The 22,503-nt window shown below is 31.9% G+C and overlaps 1 protein-coding gene across 3 annotated transcripts; it reads left to right on the top strand.

Moving 5' to 3' along the window:
• The first annotated feature begins 2,632 nt into the window (after positions 1–2,632).
• LOC130896346 (protein cramped) lies at positions 2,633–21,648 on the top strand. Of its 3 annotated transcripts, XM_057804357.1 has the most exons (6): positions 2,633–3,655; positions 7,664–7,933; positions 10,502–10,913; positions 12,250–12,298; positions 12,356–12,808; positions 16,006–21,510. In XM_057804357.1, the coding sequence occupies exons 1-6, from the start codon at positions 2,985–2,987 to the stop codon at positions 16,536–16,538; spliced, it is 2,388 nt and encodes a 795-aa protein (XP_057660340.1). In that variant the 5' UTR covers positions 2,633–2,984; the 3' UTR covers positions 16,539–21,510. The 3 variants fall into 3 exon arrangements, with proteins under 3 accessions (XP_057660340.1, XP_057660339.1, XP_057660341.1); XM_057804356.1 differs by having other exon boundaries at positions 12,250–12,808; XM_057804358.1 differs by lacking the exon at positions 16,006–21,510 and adding an exon at positions 21,529–21,648 and having other exon boundaries at positions 2,882–3,655; positions 12,250–12,808.
• The last annotated feature ends 855 nt before the right edge of the window (positions 21,649–22,503 follow it).

Genomic DNA, 22,503 nt, shown 5'->3' on the forward strand with positions numbered 1-22,503 from the left:
GTTTCTCTTATCCAGGTCCTACTTAACCAAGTTTGACTGTAATCATATAGTTCAATTAAGTAATAAAATTAATAAATTCATACGATTCAAAAACCAACTGTCAAAATGAAAATAAACATGAATTATCTCTGGCGCCTTCCTCACTTTAAATTGCGAACCATCACTCAATGAATGAAACTGGTTGGCGATAATACTTTTTTTAGATTTTCCTATTCAATTGCAATCCATAATAATCATTATAATATGCATAATGTGTCATAATACAATTCAACTGGCATACTCGACAAGAATCCAATGATACTTCGTATGGATCATATCGCTTTACTCTACTGGGCTGGGCTTCTGGTTCTACTAAGGTTAGATGTCAGTATATTTGAAATATATCTTAATCTATTTTAGTAATTCTTAGTCTTTTATTTCCACTTGTAGATCACAGGGTAATCGTTTGTGAAACTTTGAAAGAGATTCGATCATAATATCTTGTGATATTATTTTAGGAAGAGAAACTCCCTTGATCAAGTTACTCAAGTCTCCCAATGTCGAGCCTGTGGTAGAAGACGTGTCCTGCCAGAAATTCAATGTGCCTGCAGGACCCTCCGAAGAAAATTCTTCAGCTGGATCCAGAATTTCTGTTTCTGTAACTGGAGTTGATCAGATTGAAGCAAGTAAAGACGAGGGAACATTGCCAGTTGTACAGTCACCTTAGCTTCCCAGGAGTAGCCGCACCAGGCGGTTAATCTTGTTAATAATTATGTGCTTATTATAGAAAGGGACATCACTGTAAAAGAAGCGCTTGAGTCAGATGATTGCAATTTATGGAAACAAGCTATGCAGGAAGAGCTAAATTCATTGGCTGAAAATGATATTCGTTAACCCACTCGAAGGCCAGAAGGTTGTTGGTAATCGATGGGTGCTGAAAGTCAAACGCAAAGCGAATGGCGATGTCAACAGATATAACGCCCGTTTGGTTGCAAAGTGGTACACCCAAGAGGAGAGTGTGGAGTTTGAGCAAACCTTCAGCCCTGTTATTCGATTTGAAACAGTGAGAGCTCTGTTGAATCTGGCTGCTGCTGAAGGTATGATTTGGGTCTTGGACTTCAAGAGGATGTGTTCATGAATCAACCAGCTGGTGTTGAGGATAGAAGTGGTCGAGTATGTGAGCTAAAGCGCAGCTTTTATGGACTGAAGCAGTCACCCCGCTGTTGGAACCAAAGGTTCTTTCAGTTTATGGAATCTCAAAAAAGTACGCCAATGGCCGAAAACTGACGGTTGCCATCTATGTTGATGAAAGGATAATTTTCTCAAAATTAAGAACAGAGTTCAGGATAGGGTTGGATGGGCTCCTTGGATACGTTTCTTGGAATGCAAATAGAATTTAAAACTGATGGTTCCATATTCTTGCATCCAGAGGCTTACACCAAACACCAAACACATCTTAAGAAGGTTCAACATGATAGATTCAATGGACCACCATTGGAAAAGAGTGTACCCTATAGACAAGCTGCTGGAAGCATGCTCTATCTCACTATGACTACTCGTCCAGACTTATCATATGCTGTTAGTATATTTTCAGAAGTGTTGTATCGTTCTGACTGGGAAGCCGTAAAAAGGATCTTTAAATACTTGGAGGGGACTTCACATTATGGTCTGTTGTACTGTGGAGGAGTGCTCCACTGATTCCGATTATACAAACGACCCTGAGACCCGACACTCAAGATATTGATTTGTTACTACTTGTGGTGGAGCTGCCGTTACATAGATAAGTCGCAAGCCACCAATCGTGGCATTAAGCACAACTGAAGCTAAATATGTGGCTGCAAGTGAAGGCGTCAAGGAAGTAGTGTGACTGAGTAGGTTGCTGAATGAAATAACAAACCTGTCTCGGTTGCCAACGTTACTTGTTGACAATATGACTACTATAAGACTAATCTGGAGCCCAGAGTTTCATCGTCGAACTAAGCACATAGAGGTGCGCTTCATACGGGAAAAAAAGTCAGGAATTAGCAAATTAAGCTGGAACACGTTTCAAGTCATTATCAACTTGCCGATATGTTCACGAAGAGTCTTCCTGCTCCTGCGCTCTCCACTAATAGGAAATCTATTGGAGTCTTATGTTTGGAGGAAGGTGTTGGAGCTACCTACCTCGTTCTTGGTCAAACACAAGACAACAACAATTGACTCACCGTTTACGTATTGATTTCTGTAACTATTTACTTTTTTGACATTGACTTTTTATCAATTATATATGAGTAGTCGTTGCATTATTCGGTGGTATGAGTTATTTCAATTTTAAGGTACTATTTACAATAAATTATAATGAGTTTTCAGACAGAGTAAATGTAGTCATGAAATATGGACAAAATATACAAATCTACAATGAAGAAATTTCTTTAAAAGATCTAACCTTAAAATGAATGACTTAAGCAAAATTTTAAATTCAAATAATATTTGCAAAATCAACTGTCAAACATGAATCAGTGTGTGTATGTATGTATGTATATTTTTAACAATTTTTCTATAAGGAAATGATGTGAATACAAGCCGCAACAAAGAAAATTGTATGAAACACTCGTAACAGAAGGCCATTCCAGTTTTCGTTTATTCGGCCACTCGCTTTTGTTACTTGTAGTTTAATATACCATCTTATCTCGAATGGGTTTTTACTAATCAAATCAACATAGGACTTTTTAAAAATTCAAGTCCCACAATAGATGTTTTATTGTTTCAATATAACCTTTTTTGAACTATATTATAGGTGAACTATCATTTTATTAACTGTATTATCACATTTCTATTTAAATAAAAACTCGCGTCGCTAAGGACTGTCTAAGTAGAGACCCAACAATTTTTATGGTTGACAAGACATTGACTATTGACATGTGACTACGAATAAGAATGATATAAACAAATTTGGTGAAAGTAATTATTGTCGTAGTTTGATGCAATCGGAGTCATTTCTTTAAAAAAGCAACAAAATAGTGATAATGAATAAAATGGATATAAAATCAGAAATAAATTTAGAGGAAAAGTCTACAGTTGCTGTAAGTAACACAGAAGAGGAACCTTTGGGTTCGTTAACACTTTCAGATGTCCCTGAATCAAAGGGACAACAATTAAGATCAAGTGCTAGAGTATTTAAAAAAATGAAATTAGATTCGACTGCACCAGTAGTTCCCGAAAAAACCGAAAAGAAAGAAGAAAAACCAGAATCTAAGAAGTGCTTTAGACCTTTATGGTCTTCTGAAGATAAAAATGTTTTTTTTGAAGCATTGAACGAATATGGAAAGGATTTTGAAAGTATTCAGCTCTATATAAGCAATAAATTTAGAAAAAAGGGTGTACCAGACCATTTCGCCAAAACTAAGGATCAAATTAGACATTTGTACTACAGAACTTGGCAAAAAATTTCAAAATATTTGAAATTTTCTGAGGGAATTAAAAAAGTAACTCAAGAGTTGTATGGTCTGATTAATTATGGAGAATTAAGAAAAAAACTTGGTTCGGTCAATGTGAAGTATTTACTTAAACTTAATAAATTAATTTACAAAGGATCAATTATATTAAGAGTGAAAGGAAAGTCTATCAAAGTGAAGACTCCATATTGTAGAGCACTACGAAAATTAAACCAATTGGATGATAAATATGAAGAAATAAGGTAAATATTTGAGTTGAAATATGTTCTACTGTTAATTATTTTCTTAATTTAACATTTTCTTAACAAATTAACATATTGTTTGATTCAATGCAAAATAACAACAGCTGGATTACAGAAACTTCATTTTATTTAAAAACCTTTTTTTCAAATCATCAAAAAATTTAGTATGAATAGAAACAAAATAAAAAACTAATTAAATACATCTTTGATATTATTATATTTATTTCCTTATATTAACTGGAAAATGTGAAATGTTTGCAGCCTAAAAGATTTTTCATTGGAATTGGGTTTTGATTTAGTGCTCTTAGAAAAAATGAGAAAAGTATATCATAAACCTAGTGGTCTTATGAATGCTTATTAAGAATTGTAGCCACTTAGATTGAGCTCTTTTGACCTTATATTATTGTGGGTGATCAGCTCACATTTTATCACTACTTAATTACAGTTTATCACAAGGTTTTGAAGCTATTCTTCTCTATTTCTTTCTGTCCTGCATCTGTTTGTTCCAGTCACATATTCCTAGATTTTGCATATCTTGTACAAACTAATCTTCCCATCTATTTTTTGGTCTACCTTGCAATATTTTCTTGTTTGGTCTCCATTCTATAATTTCACTTGTATCCTGTCGTTTTTCCATTCTTTTAATGTGTCTGTACCATTTTATTATTTTAGCTTTAATTTTATTTCTATATCCTCATGGTCTAATATATTCTTAATTTCATAATTCATAAGTCTATACTCATTATTTCTAACTTTCACCGTGAATTTTCCTAATTATTCTCCTCTCATATATTCTTGGTTGTCCTTTGTCTATATTTGTTAGTCTCATAGTTTCAGAGATGTATGTAAGTACTGGTTTTATCACAGTCCTGTAGATTCTTAATTTGGTTGGTCGGCTTATTCTCTTGTTCTGCATTATAATTTTGTATTTATTATATGCCCTATATCTGGCATAAATTTTTTATTTTGTTTTGTCTTTGTGACATTTTTGTTGCTTATCATTGTTACTAAGTTCATTGTTCCTAAGTACTTAAAGGTGTCAACTACTTTGAAGAAGAGGTCATTTACCTTAACTGTTTCTTGTTTGTGAACTTCCATCTTTCTTTCAATTTCCATATCTTTTGTCTTTCTCTGATATATTTTACATCCTCTTCTTTCTGCCTCTTTTACAAGTTTTTCTAATGTGTCTTCAAGACTCTTTTAGTCCCTTGCTGTTAGATTTAAATCATCAGTAAATACTATTACTTGTATTGATTTATTAATGATACTTCCATCGATATTACATTCTCTTATGCCTTCAACTGCAATGTTGAACAATACCGCTGAGAGCCCATCACCCTGCTTTACTCCACCATTTATTTCAAATTCCTCAGATGGTCTATTCTTTGTCATTACCCTGTCCCTAGAATTTAGCATATTCATTTTCACCAATCGTATCAACTTTTGGGGTAGTTTTTTCATGCCCTGTCGAATGCTTGTTTGAAGTCGATGAATAGCATTTGAATAGTAATGTTGTGCTCATAGCTTTTTTCCATCACTTGTTTTATAGTATGTATGGCATCTGCTGTTGATTCTTCTTGTCTAAAACCTTTTTGATATCTCCCTCTTTCTGGTTCTACTACCTTTTTCTGTCTTTCATTTATTATTGTTTCTTCCCTCCCTTCATTTTAGCTATAATCAATCCAGTAGGCCACTCTCTCGGCACTGTTTCTGTTTCCCATACTCCTATGGTCTTGAATATTTTGAACATCAGGTTATCTCCCCCTTCATCATTCACTATTTCGTCTTGTCCTTCTGTTTTATTGTATTTCAGTTTAATGATTATGTCATTGCATTTCACTTCTATTGTTTTTTCTTTCTTTTCTAGTACTGTACTATTATCACCTAAATCATCTTCTTCGTATTCACTGTCTTCTTCTGTTAAAAATTTTTTGGAATACTGACTCCAATCTTTTTCTTTAATATTGTTGTAGTTCGTTTTCTATTTTGTTTCTTTACATGTTGATATAATTTTACATTATTTTTATTCTCATTTTCCTAGTTGTCCATATTGTCATTTAGCCATTTTATTCTTTTTTGTGCTCTTGTTTATTCTTTTTATATATTTTATATATTATAATCATTTTGTTTCATAGTTTGTAGCCATTTTAACCTAGCTTCTTTTTTCTCTTTAATTTTTATTGTACATTCCTGTTCAAACCATTCGTTATTATTTTTTATATCCTATGTACCAATGACTTCCTGTGTTGAATTTATAACATTTGTCTTAATCTCTTCCCATTGCTCATAAATAGTATATTTTTCTTCGCTGTTTTGTAGTTGCTGTTCTATTTCTCTTCTGTCTTCGTCCTCACTCATTTTCGGTGTCCTCTCTTTCTGTTTTCTGCTTTTCATTGTCTTGTTCACTATATTTACCATTCTTAATTTAATTTTAATTATTACTAAATGATGATCAGTCTTAACACCTATTCCTCTGTGTGATCTTAGGTCTTATATCATTTTTGATCTTCTTTTTGATATTAAGACGTTTCCTTGATAGTTCCTGGTATGATTCATGTAATTTTATGTTCTTTCTTATGTTTAAAAATAGTGCTATTTATTGATTTTCTCGCACTGCATTATCGTTAGTTGTTTCATTTAAAGTGTGTTTCCCTGTCACATACCTTAACTACTTTTTCATAGAATTCATTTTTGTATTTGTCTTTTGCTTCTTACGCCGGTGCGTGAATATTAATTATTGTTATATTTGCTCTACTATTTTTTATTCTTAGCTTTGATATCCTTCCACTTATAACTTCATATTCATATACATTTGTCCTCCCTTCCATCTTATTTCTTGGAGTGCCAATATGTCTATTTTATATTCTAACATTTCTTTTGCAATTTCCTAAGTTTTCCCATTGTCAGTGTCCTGATATTCCATAATGTCATTCTCACTGTATCCTTCCATTATTTTTTCTTGTTTTTACCCTTAGCCATTAGCCATTTTATTTCTTTGTCGACTTTCATTATATCTATGTTCTTTTCTTTAATTACTAGTTTTTTTAACTTCTTCTCTCCATTCCTCTATTTTCTGGGTAAAGAGCACTGCCGCACTTTCTTGTAGTCATTTTCTCTCGGCTTTTCCTCCATATATGCTTCTGCTCCATAAATTTGATATTTACAATTAATTTGTAAAATTTGAGCCTGGCATTGCGTCCTTATTCTTACCTGAGGTAACAACCTTTTTCTTTCTATTTGTACTTTTTTCGAGTAGTCTTCATTAATCCATATATTGATACCTTTCAGTTTTTTGTTTCATCATTTTTTTGTCCATTTTTTTTATTTTAACTATAATTGGTTAGGTTAGGTTAGATCTCTGATTCCTAAAATTATTATATTATTGTGCCTCATTTCTCTCTGTACATTTCCCAGTATTTTTTCTTGCTTTACTTATTTGATTAAGCCTTTGAAATTCTTGTTTTAATTTATCTATAATAATATATGCATTTCTGTCTATTTTTTCTTTCATGCTCTTGAGACTTTCATTTATCTGTGAGAAAATTCCTTTTATTGTTACCATGTCGTCCTTTTCTCTTTTATTATTCATTCCTTTGCTTAACGCACCTTAACGAGTTTCGCGTTCCTTTCAGCTACGTTAGGCACCTATTCAGTTTAGCCCCCAACACTTACTCGGGTTGACCAAACTTGTCTAGCTATTTTATATTTCTATTCTATTTGGATTAAGTCTGGGTCTGTATTCTAGTCTAGTATATATTACTGTATACAATCTTCACTGTTATAAGCCCATTAACATTCACTAACTTCTGTAGTTTCATTTGCTAATGTTCAAAGATATTCCAATTTTTATTTTTCACTTATTGGTATATGTATGTAAGTATACTGAGGAAGAATAGCTTGGATTCTTTATTGTTTTGTCTATATACTTAAAAAAATATATACATAAAACAGTTGAAATTTGTTTTTATTTTCAATATGATTTATAAATAAAATGTGTAATTTTTGTAGACTTCCAAATAGATTGACAGTAGAACTACGGCCTAAGGATATGGCATCATTCCTGAAAGTTCAAAGTGTTGCCCAGAATCCAAGATTGAAAACTTATATGCCTCTACAAAAAAGATTGAGTTCCTTGATAGATTGCTTGAGTAAAAGATGGAAGAGTGTGGAAGCAAATGTTTATGACAAAGCTTTAATTTCTACATCTATTACTGTTAACTCTATACCAACAGAGCAGGAAATTCAAATTAATAAGGAACGGCTCAATCCACTTTTAAGGTAAGTAGTACAATACAATTTAAGGGTATCCTAATTACTTGTAGTTAGATAATACTACAAAATTCTAACGAGGTGCTCAAAAACACAACTGAGATGATGGAAAGAAAAATCGAGAAAACTTCTATCTTTGCTTACCAATTCTGTAAACATCATTTATTTCAGTCTTTGTTAATCATCTATGTCAGCCAGTGTTTGTAAAATGCGCATCACATATTGTAATATTAAAAATTTTTGTTATATTGATTTATGCTACATAAAGTAAAAATTTATTCATTAAATTTTATTTATGCTAATCTAAGGTGAAATACCAATTATTGACAATTTTTGTTGGGATTATGGATTAGCTTTGTATCTGTGAAAAAAAAACTAAATACGTTATCAATTGGAAGATTATTTTATTTCATTATTTCTATTAGAATTTCAGAGGTATGTCCTTACAATGTTGAGAATCAGAGAGAACTAACTACCTACTACCTAAACTTAATATATTTTGGGTTTTGTATTATCCATTTTATATTTAAACTTATACCTAGTTTTATGACTTGTAGCTCAGAAAACCTGTTTTTTTCTTTATTTTAGGATATACCAAAATGTATTCTTTAACAATGTTAAAAATGTATTTAATAGATGTTTTAAAATCGAAAACCTCCAGAATTATATTAAAGTTAACATTATAAATAGGGTTCACGCCAGCATGGCGACATAGCGACAATTGTCGCCAAATCATCAAGAAATGTCGCCAAAATCATACACATCGACGACAAATTTGTCGCCCGAAATATTTTTAAAAAAACCTATGTTTTATATTTACTGTGCTGTTTTTGCATAATAGAATTTATATATGCCGTAAAAATATGTATAAAAGTGTGTGTAGCACACATATGTTAATTTTTTTACTTTTGTCTACCACGTTATATTTTTGGACCACTAAATCATAACTTAGGTGGTCCTTTTGGACCACTAAATTTTCATTGCTGGTGTGAACCCTAATTAAAAAAGTATAATATCTTAAAAGAGAAGTATTTTTGCATTGAATATTCCCACACTTTTTTGAACTTTTGATTTCCTTTATTAGAAATTTTATAGATATTTCATTGTAGATATGCCATAATGATTTTTCATTTATTTTGTTTTTTTTATTATTTTTTTATCCAGAAAAATTTTATTACAACAAGCTTATTATTGACATCCAAATTTTTATGAAAATCTATTTATTGACATTCCATATATATATATATATATATATATATATATATATATATATATATATATATATATATATATATATATACATACTAATTTTTCTAGAAATTAAACACAAGCGTGATAAGCTTTCAAGGGAAGAATAATTAGTACAGAAATTGTATTATAATTTGAATTCGTTCACACTGATTAGTAATTTTAGCAATTATATGTTTAGCAAACAATGGTAATTTTATAGGAAAGTTTTACAGTGTAGAAAACATTTGACATTCATTATATTGACAAAATTAAAAGTAATGTTGTGGATTTGAATAAATACATTGGACATATCAGAATTTGACTGATCCACTCCAAAGAAAACCATATAAATTGAGAAGCAACTCAAACCCCAAAAGTATTTAAAAATGGATTAAATAAAAAAAATTGATCACAATAAATAGTTGACAGATTATTGATCAGATAAAAACCAACAATTTGAAGATATTATGAAAATTAATATCATTGGCGGCACACTATAATTCAAATCACTTGATAGGGGGTTACAATACGGGTTTGGTTAAATCGCAAATTTTGATTCAAATAACTCTTGTTCCCCTACAGAAAAATATGAATATATATCTCCTATTTTCATTGCCTTTTTGGGCTGTGAGACTATTTAAGAGCAATACATTGTGAATTATGAATGGAAACTATTTATGATAGTTTTTATTGTAATTAAAATATTGTTCTTTTTTAGTTATTTAAATTAAATAAATTAGTGTGATTAATAAATTCCGGATTTAAATTACTCTAAAAGATATATAGAATTAATGTTTAAAGTTGATCAGAAATGTCATATAATTTTGTGAGTTACTGAACTCCTGCAATAATTATAATATCATAACATAGTTAGTTAAATGTCTCCAAACGGGTACAAAATTAATTCTTTTAAAACGAGTTGTAGTTTATTTATTCGCAACTAAACCTCAACTCTGCCTTCAAACAGTTGTACTAAATTCAGCATGGAAATATCTATAAGAAACAATATCAAACTCAACTTCGAAAAAATGTGGACTTGGCGGTTTTTGATTCTAGGCACCTCAAATAATGTTGCATGTACCCAATCACCTTGTCTAAGTTCTTTACAAATTGCGAAGTCTTCAGTTTCTCCTGTACGGTAACATTTGCTTTTGATTCATTCATTATCATTACAATTAGTCTTTTTAACTTCACTTCTATCCCTTTGCCTTTTCGAGCATTGATCATTTTTTCCTTTAGATTGAATTGAACTTGTTCAATTCACTTATATATGCTAAAAATTATAACAAAGTTACCTTTTCCTTTTATACTGAATATATAATTTTTTCCCGATACCTCAAATTTTAGGATTACGCCTCCTGTAGATTGTAAGATAGAAGTTCCCTCTATAAGCCTTGGAGAATATTTTTCTCGTCAAAGTATGTGTTTTAATTCATACGAAAACCGGTTGATGTCAAACTACAAAGCATATCGTAATTGTGATAACTACAAAATTATTAACAAAACTACGAAAAAAGGTGGCAGATCTAGAACAGATAGTGCTAGTGAAAAATTGCAAAAAAATGGAGTTAACGTTGAGGAAGATGGCTGTGATAATATAGTGGCTGCTGAAAATGAGACTAGCAATGAGACCACTAAAGATGCTAGCAAGGAAACTAGTAAAAAATCGGAATCGACTGAATACAATACAGAAGAAGTTAAAGTGCAGGATGATAAAACGGCGATTGATAATGACAACACTGAAAAATTAGAGAGACAGGTATGTAAAATTTTTACTATTATATTTATATTTTAATATTGAAGCAATATTCACTATTTACAAATTAGGGTAGACTAGGGAGGGTCGGTACGCCTTTCAATTAACTCAAAAATACTAGTTCTAAACGATTCATATGAAATAATTTAACATTTTACAAATAAGTACTGTAATCAGCTGTAAATACTTAGCCTTAAACACATATCAAAATAATAGTTATTTTGTGATAGAATGTAAAGTGTATCAAGCCTCTTATATTAAAGCAATATTGATACACCTTACAGGAGTCTTGATACAACAGAACTATCATTAAAAAAATTTAAAACTTACCAAATAAAACTACTTATTCGAAAAAACGTATAGTGATCATATTTTGGTGGTAAGCTTAACTGCCACATAGATGTTAACGTTTATTATCCCGATTAAAAATTGCTGTCCTTCACATTAATTTTCAAATTACTCTTGAATATCTGTTGGGTGAACATCAGATGTAAAATGATCTTCAATACTTCTTAGTTTTTTGTCATTTTCTTATTTCATTCCGAAACTAGTTTTGATTTTATAATATTGGAGCTTAGAACTTTAATGGCTGCATAGCCTTCGGAAACAATGATGTTTGCTATAGTTCCGATCTAAATTGAACTGGATACATTTTTTATTTGCATATATTTCTGCTTGAAAAATTCTTGGTGTGTTGCCCAGGCTTTCAGAGTGTTTGGTTCTAGACCCTTACACTCCTATTCCTGTTCTGTCTGCTGTTTTAGAACTATTCGTGTACCATTTAATGTCATTTCTATTCATTTCTCTTATTGTGTTTTGATCCCACTAACTTTTTAGAATTTCGTCCTGAGACATAATAATATGAATGGATTCGTGAGTGTCTAGCTCTGCTAGATTACTATTTTTAGTAACAGTTCCTTTAGTGATGTTCATTTCAAGACCCATTGTATAAATCTCAAAACCGATTAAGATGACAGATTACGATTAAACTCCACGTGAGTATCGATTGTATTTCTTTTCAGCAAGCACGATATATTTGAGTTTTTCTGAAATATTGCACAACTTGATAGTTATGTTTTCTGTCTATCGCAGCACTTTTTTGATTTTACTTTCATTCGTCAAAATTATTTATCATCATTCAAAAATGCTGACTAAATCTGACTAATAGGGTTCTTATATATATCAAACTTATAATCCTGTCTTTCTTAAACAATAGTCATTAAAAAAAGGAGAGACATCAATCAGTTAAGAGTTTTTCTTTTAAGGTTATTATATGGTAAAATATGAATGCCCTTTGTATACGTATGAACCAAAGTTTACAAATTGTTTGTGTTTCTAGGAAAGAATTGAAACGTTGAGAAGAGGTTGGACAATAAAAAATAGCGAAAGTATAACTATGGGAGAAATCTATTTAATGTGTGGCAGTAATTCAAAACTTGTTCTAGAATACAGCTGGGATCCAGAACCAATACCAGAATCTGAATTAAATAATAAGCTGGAACCAGATATTACCGATACTCCGAATTACGGTCAAAATTTGGATCTAAGTGAACCACTTCTAAAACTATTATCAGTCGCTAAACTTCATTATAGAAAAAATATCATTAAGTGTCCTTGCGGTCACGTTTGTGGTACTAAGAATAACGCTCAATTAAAAAGAGACGTCGAATCAAAAATAAGGAAAATTCTAACCGATATTGATAAGTGTTCTGAAGATACTGACGAGAAAGTGGTAAATGGTGAACATATTTTCGAAAATCCCCGAGAATTTGTGAGGCCGACCCCTTACGTGCAACCTAAGTTGCCTGGTACTTCATTCTACCAAGCTAATGCTTCACATTTTGTTTCCAAAATTGACTCAATACAAAGCTTTGCACCAGGTTATTACAATAAGAAAGGTATGTTAACATTTTATTAGCAAGTGACTTAGAATATTATAATAAATAAGCTCCACTTGAAAATTGAAAATTCAGTACAATAAACAAAACTGTATGTTAATTTCTGAGTTAGGGATGGTAGAATGTCACAATAAATAAATGATTTGACATCGAGTATATTTATCAGTTTATTTTATTGATTCGGTATTACGCATATATGGAGGGCTCAGATTAGAAGTAGACCAAGTTCACTTTTTGTCATTTTTGAATTAGTAACGCTGTAACATCTATCAACTATAAGAAACAGTGGAATAATGAACTAATTGTAATAAAATCTGTTAGACAGCAGCAAGTTTTGTTATTTAGTGACAGGTTATTTTCTTTTGGAATACTACTAGTATGGCAGCTAATGGTGGTCCCGTAGCCGTTTCATACTTCTCTCAGTTTTGGAGCGTTTTTCTATGTTTTTTGATGCGTAGAATCGATTTTTTCGAGGGTGCTGAGCCCAAATCTGGTCGAGTAATTTGTTTTAAACAATTTAATTGTTTATACAGCTATAAATCTTTAAACAAAGAGAGATATGAAAAAAAATTTCAAATGAAAAAGATCAATATTTAAAAAGTTATCGCCAATATAATGGAAAATTATTGCAAAGCTTGAGCTTCAGAATGAGATGTGGTAGATCTTTTTAATATTATCTGTTAAAAAGTTACAGAAGTTTGAATATACAAATTTTCATAAAGAAAGCACCGTTATTTGTTTATAAGTGTTTTATATAAATTTAAAAAAAAACGAGATACACGTCATAGTAGCTTAAAGTGCTAATCAAAACGATCATTTTGACCACTTCCAATTATGTTTTCGACCCTTAGTTGTAAAGTTATGCAGGTTTAAACTGCAGAGGTTAAAGAGATTACTTCTTTCATCATCATCAAACCTTTCAATCCTTCGGATTATGGCAATCGCTTGTAGCGCTTTAAAATCCTTTTTGAAGTGAATTACTCTTCGTTTTCTAATTTTGTTTTCTTCTTGTTTTGCCCTCCAGTTATCCATATTAAGTGCTCTTAAGTCTTGCTCTATTTCGTTTCTCCCAGTCTTTCTCGGCCTGCCTCTTCTCCTTGGCCACAATGGGGTCCATTGTGTTATTCTTTTGATCCTTGATTACTTCTTCACAGTAACTACTTTGAAGTTAACTTTTTATGATCTCAAAAATACATTAATATTGAAATATGTTTATTATTTCATTGTTTTATTGCACCTTACAAATAATTATTTTTAAATTTATTAAACAAGCTAATAATTTTAATCGTTTGTTGTATCAGAATTATTCTTGTGAGTATTATTTTAGAAAAATAATGATATTTTAATTTACAACTTGAGTGTTACGTATAATCTTGAAAATTTTATGAAATATATTCCATACGGGGCAAAATGTTGAAACATTTCCAATTATTACTTATATGTACGTGTAATAACAAATAAGCACATTCCCTATAAAATACTTAACACACAAAAATAAGTTTTATATTTATGATAGATATTATGTTTTTATGCATTATTATGTCACAGCATTTACATGTCGTGTTCATTTAATTATCATTATTATAATATTCTTTTCAGGGCATATTTTTCTTTATTATTATTATTAGTATTATCGTAACATGCATAGCCCTGTGATTGTTTATTGCTATTCAAAAACCATATATACATTACGGTGATAGATAGACTTAGTTGCAATTTACATCTTAATGTGTTACAATTGTATGGATATGGTGTTTTAATAGAGCGTACGTGTCAGAATTGATATAAAATATTCCGTCCTGGAGATTTTTTTCTCGAAGGTGAGCAATTTTCTGGTCGGCTTACTGAAGTTGATGATGATCAAATCAAAGTCATAATTGAAGAGGATCATCATATAATTGTTCGAGAGGTTGCGAAGAGGCTGCATGTATCGCACACAACAATTGAAAAACACTTCAAATGTCTTGGGCTAGTAAAGAAACCGACTCTTTCTTGAAAAGAATCATCACTGATGATGATAAATGGGTCCTGTACAGTCACATAGTTCGAAAACACGATGAACCGTACAAACCACATCGAAAGCTGAATAACAATAAAAAACGCTCATGCTGTCAGTTTGGTGAGATTATAAAAGTGTTTTTTGAGCTGCTTCCAAGGAAACAAACGATCAATTCTGATGTTTACTGTCAATAATTAATGAAACTGGAGCAATCAAAGGTAAACGGACTTAATTGTCAAATAGGAAAGGTTTAGTGTTCCACCTTGATAATTGCATGGCCTCACACATCTTTGGCAACTCGTGAAAAACTATTGGAGCTTGGCTGAGAAGTGATGCCACATCCCCCATACAGCCCTGATCTGTTACTATCTGATTTCCATTTATTTCGAAGTTTGCAGAATTGTTTGAATTGTCAAACTTTCACAAATGACGATGACCTTTAATCGCAACGGATGCAGCTTTTCGCTGATAAGTACCAGAAATTTTATGAGCAAGAAATCATGAAGCTGAAAGAAATATGGACCCTCCATATTTTAGTTTATGATACAAAATATGCTTTCTTGTATTGTAATAATCAAAGTTATTGTTCTGGTACACGTTGAATTTTTCATATTAATTTATTATAATAATTATATTTTATTTGCGCTAAACTAAATAAATAAACAGGATGGTGTCGTAATCTACATCGATAGATCTAATTTGTGGAAAATTGTGCTAGAAATTAAAAACAATATAATAATATCATGTTTAAGTGAATAAACCATAAGGTACTACAAAACGACAGGGGATGATTTTTAAAAAGTGTTCGAAATAGTTCCGATTTTCTTTTTGTTACTATCTTAAGTCGTATTTTCCATAAATTTCAAGACGAGACGTCACAGAGTAATCTGGAAGCTTGTAGAATGTTAAATCTAAATCTGAAACGTCACTCTACCAATATAAACTTCGGAACGGTGTTAAATAAGCTCAGCTCAGTTCAATGATCAATACCATTATTGAACAGCTTTAGCTGGTGTTTATTTCCTCTGGTTAGGATACCCCTTTTAATTAAATTTGTTTCTTTACCTATATATTTATATAATTGAATTTCGAGATGAGATATCCCAGATAGGACATCTCAATTAATTTAATGTTTCGCAACGTGTCCTTTATTTTATGTTGTATGTATCATTTAATAATGTTCCCCATCATTTTTTAGGTCGCCGTCCTCGATCAAAACAAGTGGTAGTCGAAAGGAAACTACCAATTCTTCCCAACAATGTCGGAAGTGGTCATCAGATTGTCAGAATGAATATAATTTCAAAAGACAATCCAAAACCACCTGATCCAAAAAAAGTTGCTACGACCTCCAATATATTCAATTCCAACGAACAGCCGTCCACTTCAACGTCTAATACCGATTTTTCAAATAAATCTGAAGAAATATCAGTGGAAAATTTCAATAATTCTAGTATGGACATAAAACCCGTCAGTCCTACTAGAATTTTAAATGAAACCGATCAATGGATAAATTCTGAAGTGGAAGATTATTCATTAAGCAGTTTACTAGGCCATTTGGAATCTCCTGTGAAAACTAGTACTAGTATAATAATAAATGAGGACTCTCGAATGTTTCAAGATGTTGATGCACAATTACATTCAATGTTGACCCAAAATAGCGTGGACTTTTCTGCAAGTTTTGCCGATTTAGCGGCTGAAGTAGCAAGAGATACAAAATGCGAACTGGGTTGAACACTTGTTTAAATAGAGAAAGTAGTGATTTATAGAAAGGATCGAGTCATATTGAATAGTGGACGTAATTTTTTCTTGATCGAGAATATTAGTACTCGTTGGATTACTGAATTAGGCTCCAACAATCAAACATAAATTTTCTTTAAACATTCTTTTATAATATATCCTATTTTAACTGTGGCATTAATAAAAATAGACTTTCTCGTTTCTTCTTCAAAATAAGACATTTATAATAGCTGCAGAATTGGGATTTTAATCCATATGTTTTTCTTCTAAAGTAAGGGCTACCACATTTGCATTTTTTACAAGAGGCATTGATGAATCGGGTGTCCCAATAAGAATGGCTCTCGGCCATATCTCGGGAATCGTTTATAGTATTCGGGAAAAAAAATTTATAACAAAAGTGATCTCGAGAAAAACCTAGAAATTATTTACAGAGTTGTAGGTCCACCGTCAGAGGGCGTAATTAAATACCAAAAATTATAAAATGAATAATTTACAAATTTTGCCTAATTAAGATGCATTTAAACTATGATTATCGTATTCTTCAAGAAATTCAGCGTATATTTTATTTTACAAGTTTTAGTCTATCCCTTCAAATAAGAGGTGGGGGGAAGCGGGAACTTTATTATGAAAAAACGCCTATAAGTCCAGTTCTACTTAACCTATCTATGCAAACTTAGTCTTTTTGAAGAGAGTTCCTTTCTACCAACGTAAGAGTTATAATCTCGAAACAACCTAATGAGTAATGTATACGCTAGAGGGAACTATTTATTTATTTTTTTTTTAAAATCTAGCTATCATTGAAAAATGTTGAATGGAAACATGCAGTTTTAATTAAGGAATATAAAAGTAGACCAAACTAGCAACAGAATAGCGAAAACCGCATGTCGATATCTTTTTCGTATTACGAGATATCCTAAGAAATGTGTAAATTTTAAGCATTTTTCTTTAAACATAAATTACTATGGGTTGACTGAACGGGTTTTAACATTTTTTGACTCCTCAAAATTGTCTTTCCTTGTTCTATTAATAATAGTTCCAATTATTATGTCATTATTACTTATGCTGTCGCCGGGAAACTGCGTTATGGAAGTTAAAATGGAAATATATAAAAACAAGTAGTGGGCCATGAAAAAAACCAAACAAAAAGATATGCCTTGTGTCAAATTAATAAACCTAGTAATTTGTTCATTTATGTGTCATTGCGATTTTTGTGCATTAAATTCGATATAAAATTTACGTAAAAGTTATATCTAAGATGATTCTTACAAACGAAGAATTTTATAATTTTTGGTATTTAATTACGCCCTCTGGTGGTGGACCTACAACTCTGTATATAATTTCCATGTTTTTCAATTTTGTCACTTTTATTATAAATTTTTTTCCCGACACTGTACTATAAACGGTTCCCGAGATATGGCCGAGAGCCATTCTTATTGGGACACCCGATACAGTAAGGTATAAAAATTATAAAACGTAACTGTTTGTTTTCATAATTGTTAGGAGTGCGTGAATGCTTTGAAGAGGTACAGTGTTGTTTGTTGCGAATTGGTACTAACCGCTGGTCAAGAGAGTTTCAGAAACTTTGTAGTTTTCTTTTTTTGCACAAAACAGTGCACAACACTACAGTGTACTTCTATTGTTCTTTTACATTAATAGAAAATCATTTATATTTGAATACTGTTATCATGTTTAGAAGATACTCGATGTTAATAATTGTGACAACAATGGTAACAATTCTTGGGTTTCACGAGTAATGCGGACAATTTTTGTCTCTGTGACGCGAGCGCCATCTAGCGGTGAGGTGCGACAATTGGGCGTCGGCCATATTGTTGATGCGTTTTTCGTGAACAAACAACAAAAGCTAGTGAACTGCACTGTAGTGAAATTTTTATCAATAATCCGACCGCTCATATATGTTAATTGCTATTTAACATTACGCCAAATATCTTTTTTTAGTTTTATCAAAAGCCTAGATTGATGGAAAGAAGTGTGAACGATAGTGCTAATTACCGATATTGCTTGTTTTACATCTACTCTACACGGATCATCAATCCATATTCCCGATGAATACGTCCAACATGAATATAATAGAGAAAATTTCGGGTTTTTCGCACAGGAAATAATGAGAATAGTCCTAGAAAACAACCCGCCCGGCTCAAGGCCTCCCGGGAGACCAACTAAAAGGTTGAAAGATAGTTGGCAATCCACCTCTCAGGAAAAGATGCAGAGGCAGCTTCAGAATTAACAGATCGACAGATCTCCAAGAAGTAGAAGAAGAAATAATGAGACTGTACAAGACTTCGTAAAAGACTGGAAATATCGAAATGTCAAAGATGATGTGAGACCCTGAATTTATTAGTTTGTTATCTAAATAACTGAAAAAAAATCTCAATTACTCGTAGGGACGCAAGACATAAATTTCAGTAGGGAAATTGAAATCAAGTGGAAAGAAAGAAACACTATCCAGTTGTATATTATTTCATCGAATGAAAAGATATAGGGAAACACAAAATGATTTAGGAGAATTGAGAGCAATGAAAGTGAGAAGAAAAGTTATTCGGACATAATATACAATACAAAATGTGATAAAGAGTTAAATCCTGATTCCAGACGAACAAGAGCAAACAAGAACACTATAGTGCCGCATGCATAACAAGTGGAATGCAAAGCTTGCCAAGCTCTATCACACGTTCCCCTGGCAGCACTTACACACGAGAAAGAAATACAAAGTTAGAGGTGAGGAAATTGTGAGCTCTCAACTGTCCATAGCTTCTTTGGTCTTGAAGCTTGTGCGGAAAACTAGGTACTCCAGTCTGTCTAATTCGGTCACGCGTACGAATAATCACTAGAAATGCTCCGGTTTGTCCTTTCTTCCGGAAACGCATCAACAACATGACCGACGCCTTGTCATTACTGTTGAATAGATGGCTCTCGCGCGGCGTCGCCCTTCCGGGGCCTCGTGCACCCCAAGGATACCATATAATATATTGAATTGTTATATATTTTTAGGTTATGAAAATAGCAACAATAGATTAAATTTAACGTATGTAACAAAAGTTTTCAGAAAAAATTCGTTGTTTTGAATTTAATTCTGAATAAATCTAGTTGCCATAGAAAACACAGATTTTATAATGTTTCATTTTTCATATGTCATTTTCGTTTTCATCAATTTTTAACTTAGTTATGGCGTACAAGTTAGATATCCGAAGAAGTATCTACAGTTTAGTTGGACGGTTGTCAACAACTGACATTTTGATTAAATATAGAGAGCAGAAAATTGCAATTTCGACCATTAATAAAACAATAAGTGAACAAGGACTACTGCCCAGTCAAATATATTGGTGGTATGTGCAAAAGACAAATTAGGAACACCAACTCGAAGGTTGGCTCGCCGATTTCGGGTTTTCCACATGACTATCAAACGAGAACAATAGAGAAAGGGAGTTCAACATCGGAGAAGGAAAAATGTCCAAAATATACTGAAGATCAGTTGTGCAGAATTCCAATATGCTGTGCATAAAGAAGACGTCACTTCACACAGAATATAGTTTTGATTATGGATGAGGAAAAATATTTAACCTTATCACATTCAGATATTGAAGACAACGGTGGATTTTACACGGATGATGTAGAAAATTGTCCCAATGACGGGAAATGTGAATTTGTAGATAAAGTTTTGATCTGATGTGCCATATCCGAAACAGGCATTTCACGTCCTTGTGTTTTCCTGATTTTTTGAATACTTCTAGTAATTAAATGTTGTTGCATCGCGATTAAATTTTTCAGCATTTGTTTGCACCAATCGACACAACCTTTTTTTGAGCGGTTGTCAAATTATGCGATATACAACGCGAACAAATCTTTTTAACAGCCAAATGTTCATCCAATATTGAATGTATGCGAGTGGAATCAATGTCCAAGTACACCTCAATCTCTCGGTATGTTACATGACGATCTTGAAATATTTCTTCTGGCATCGATTTTTTCTGGCACAACAGCAAATTTTGGACGACCTTCACGAAATTCATCCTGTAGCGGAGTGCGACCACGATGGAAATCGGAAAACGAGCCAAACACATTGACTAGAGAAGGTGCTTCATTACTGAAATAGAAGCGAGTTGATCGGCACACTGCTGTTGGTTTAATCCACGGCGAAAGTCGTAGAACATCATTGCACGAAAATGCTATTCTATTTTTTGACCAAGATTAATGGTAGAAATATCTGTAAACAATTCAAATAGTAATCGTATAACACGTTTAGAGTACGTTCACCTTTAAAAATGTCAATCGTTATGTGAGACTTGACACATCTTATATTTACATCAATGTTGCCATATCTCTAAACTTAAGTAGTAACCCTCGTTTAGTGTATATGAATTTATGATGTCATATATGTAGACTAGATATAGAGCTAGACTGGTTCAATATTATTATATATACTTAAATCCCGCGAAGTATGTAAAATTTTTCTATTTCCCGCAGAATTTAACCTTGTATTTTTATAAATTTATTCGACACTTTTCCCATGAAATTATAGTCAACTTTGACTGAATTATATCATCATCATAAGCATTTTATTCGGTACGTCAATATGACTGTGTATTATGAAAAATTGAGAGAAATTCAAATTATTGATTTGTTATATTGAATGGAAATTGAATTTTAGTGTCTTAAATTGATTAGGATAAATTTATTGTTATAACATTTGTAGGAAAAAAAATTGTTGCTGTTAAAAAAATTTGAATAATAGCATACTATAGTCAATTGAACCAATATAAATATAAAAATATCAAGAAAAAAGTTGTAGCAAGTAAGGTTTTTTTGTAACATTAGAAAAATCACATACAGAACAGTTAAGTTCAATATTTATTCACAAAATGTCTGTACAGGTTTTTTTACTTTGTGAATGTTTGTATAATGGATATGAAACTAACATAATAAATCGAAAATATATATTAGTAACAAATTTTATTTTTCCTTCCAGGGGGGTCATATATCTTCTTTCTTCAATAAAGAGCTGTAATCCACCGTGGTCGTCGCTGGCAGCTCACAAATTCTCATAAAAAAATGATTAATGGGAATGGGGTAAAGAATTTTTTAATGATATTCGGCAGCTAAGCAATTTATCGGGATCTAAAAGTTCATTAGTTACCTGTTTGCAGTTTGCCTTCATATTGTTATCCAGAAATTCCCTCATGACACTTCCCAACGCGATTCAAAATGAATCTTCTGATTTGTGGCCCAATAATAATACCTTCCTGTAACTTAGCGTCAATTTACTGGGGAAAGACTTCATAGTCTTCACAAAGTTTTTCATCTGTCCAAGTTTAATATGAAGATATTTTTAGATTTACAAGAGGAAACAACTAAACATTGTGAGATTCTGATTGAAGTTCGGATTTTTTCGGCCAAATTTACCTCGCATAGTGTTCATTAAATGCACGACTGTCTTTTCACGAATTCCCACTAAAATAGCGAGAATTTTTGATTGTCACATATATGCCGCATGTAGCGGATATAGTCTAAAGGAGGCGCATATTTTCTTTTTCCATCTTGTAAAATGTAGTAAACACGGCATTTCTTTTTCTAAAAATTCTCTTTTTTTGGAAAGAATTTTTCACTTATTAAGACGGGAATTCCAAATTTTCGAAATTTTGACAAATCCTAAATCATTTCACTCTTTTTGAACAATCAAATGTGGCTAGACGGAACTGGAACCAGGCTTGAATGTAAGTTCGGGACTTCCTAAAGAACCGTTATTATCTTCATTATTTACCAAAACAATAACTTGCCAATCCAAAGGTACCATCGGTATTGGTAATTCTGCATTGAGAGGAACAAGTCTTATAGCGGATTGTAAATGTGGATATTCGATCTTAAGCTTTTTTTTATAATAACTTTCGCCATACCACTGGAACTGTAAAAAGCATAATTTGTCTCTTCCCTTTCTTCCACTGAA

This window comes from Diorhabda carinulata, chromosome 7 (assembly GCF_026250575.1).
Source record: "Diorhabda carinulata isolate Delta chromosome 7, icDioCari1.1, whole genome shotgun sequence".
Classification (NCBI taxonomy): domain Eukaryota; kingdom Metazoa; phylum Arthropoda; class Insecta; order Coleoptera; family Chrysomelidae; genus Diorhabda; species Diorhabda carinulata.

What these genes read in the sequence shown, in the direction of transcription:
- LOC130896346 (XM_057804356.1), top strand. Translation starts at nt 2,985, where the DNA reads ATGAATAAAATGGATATAAAATCAGAAATAAATTTAGAGGAAAAGTCT. An exon ending in CGGCTCAATCCACTTTTAAG is followed by an intron (nt 7,934 to 10,501) that starts GTAAGTAGTACA and finishes CTCAAATTTTAG; the next exon opens with GATTACGCCTCCTGTAGATT. An exon ending in AGGTTATTACAATAAGAAAG is followed by an intron (nt 12,809 to 16,005) that starts GTATGTTAACAT and finishes ATCATTTTTTAG; the next exon opens with GTCGCCGTCCTCGATCAAAA.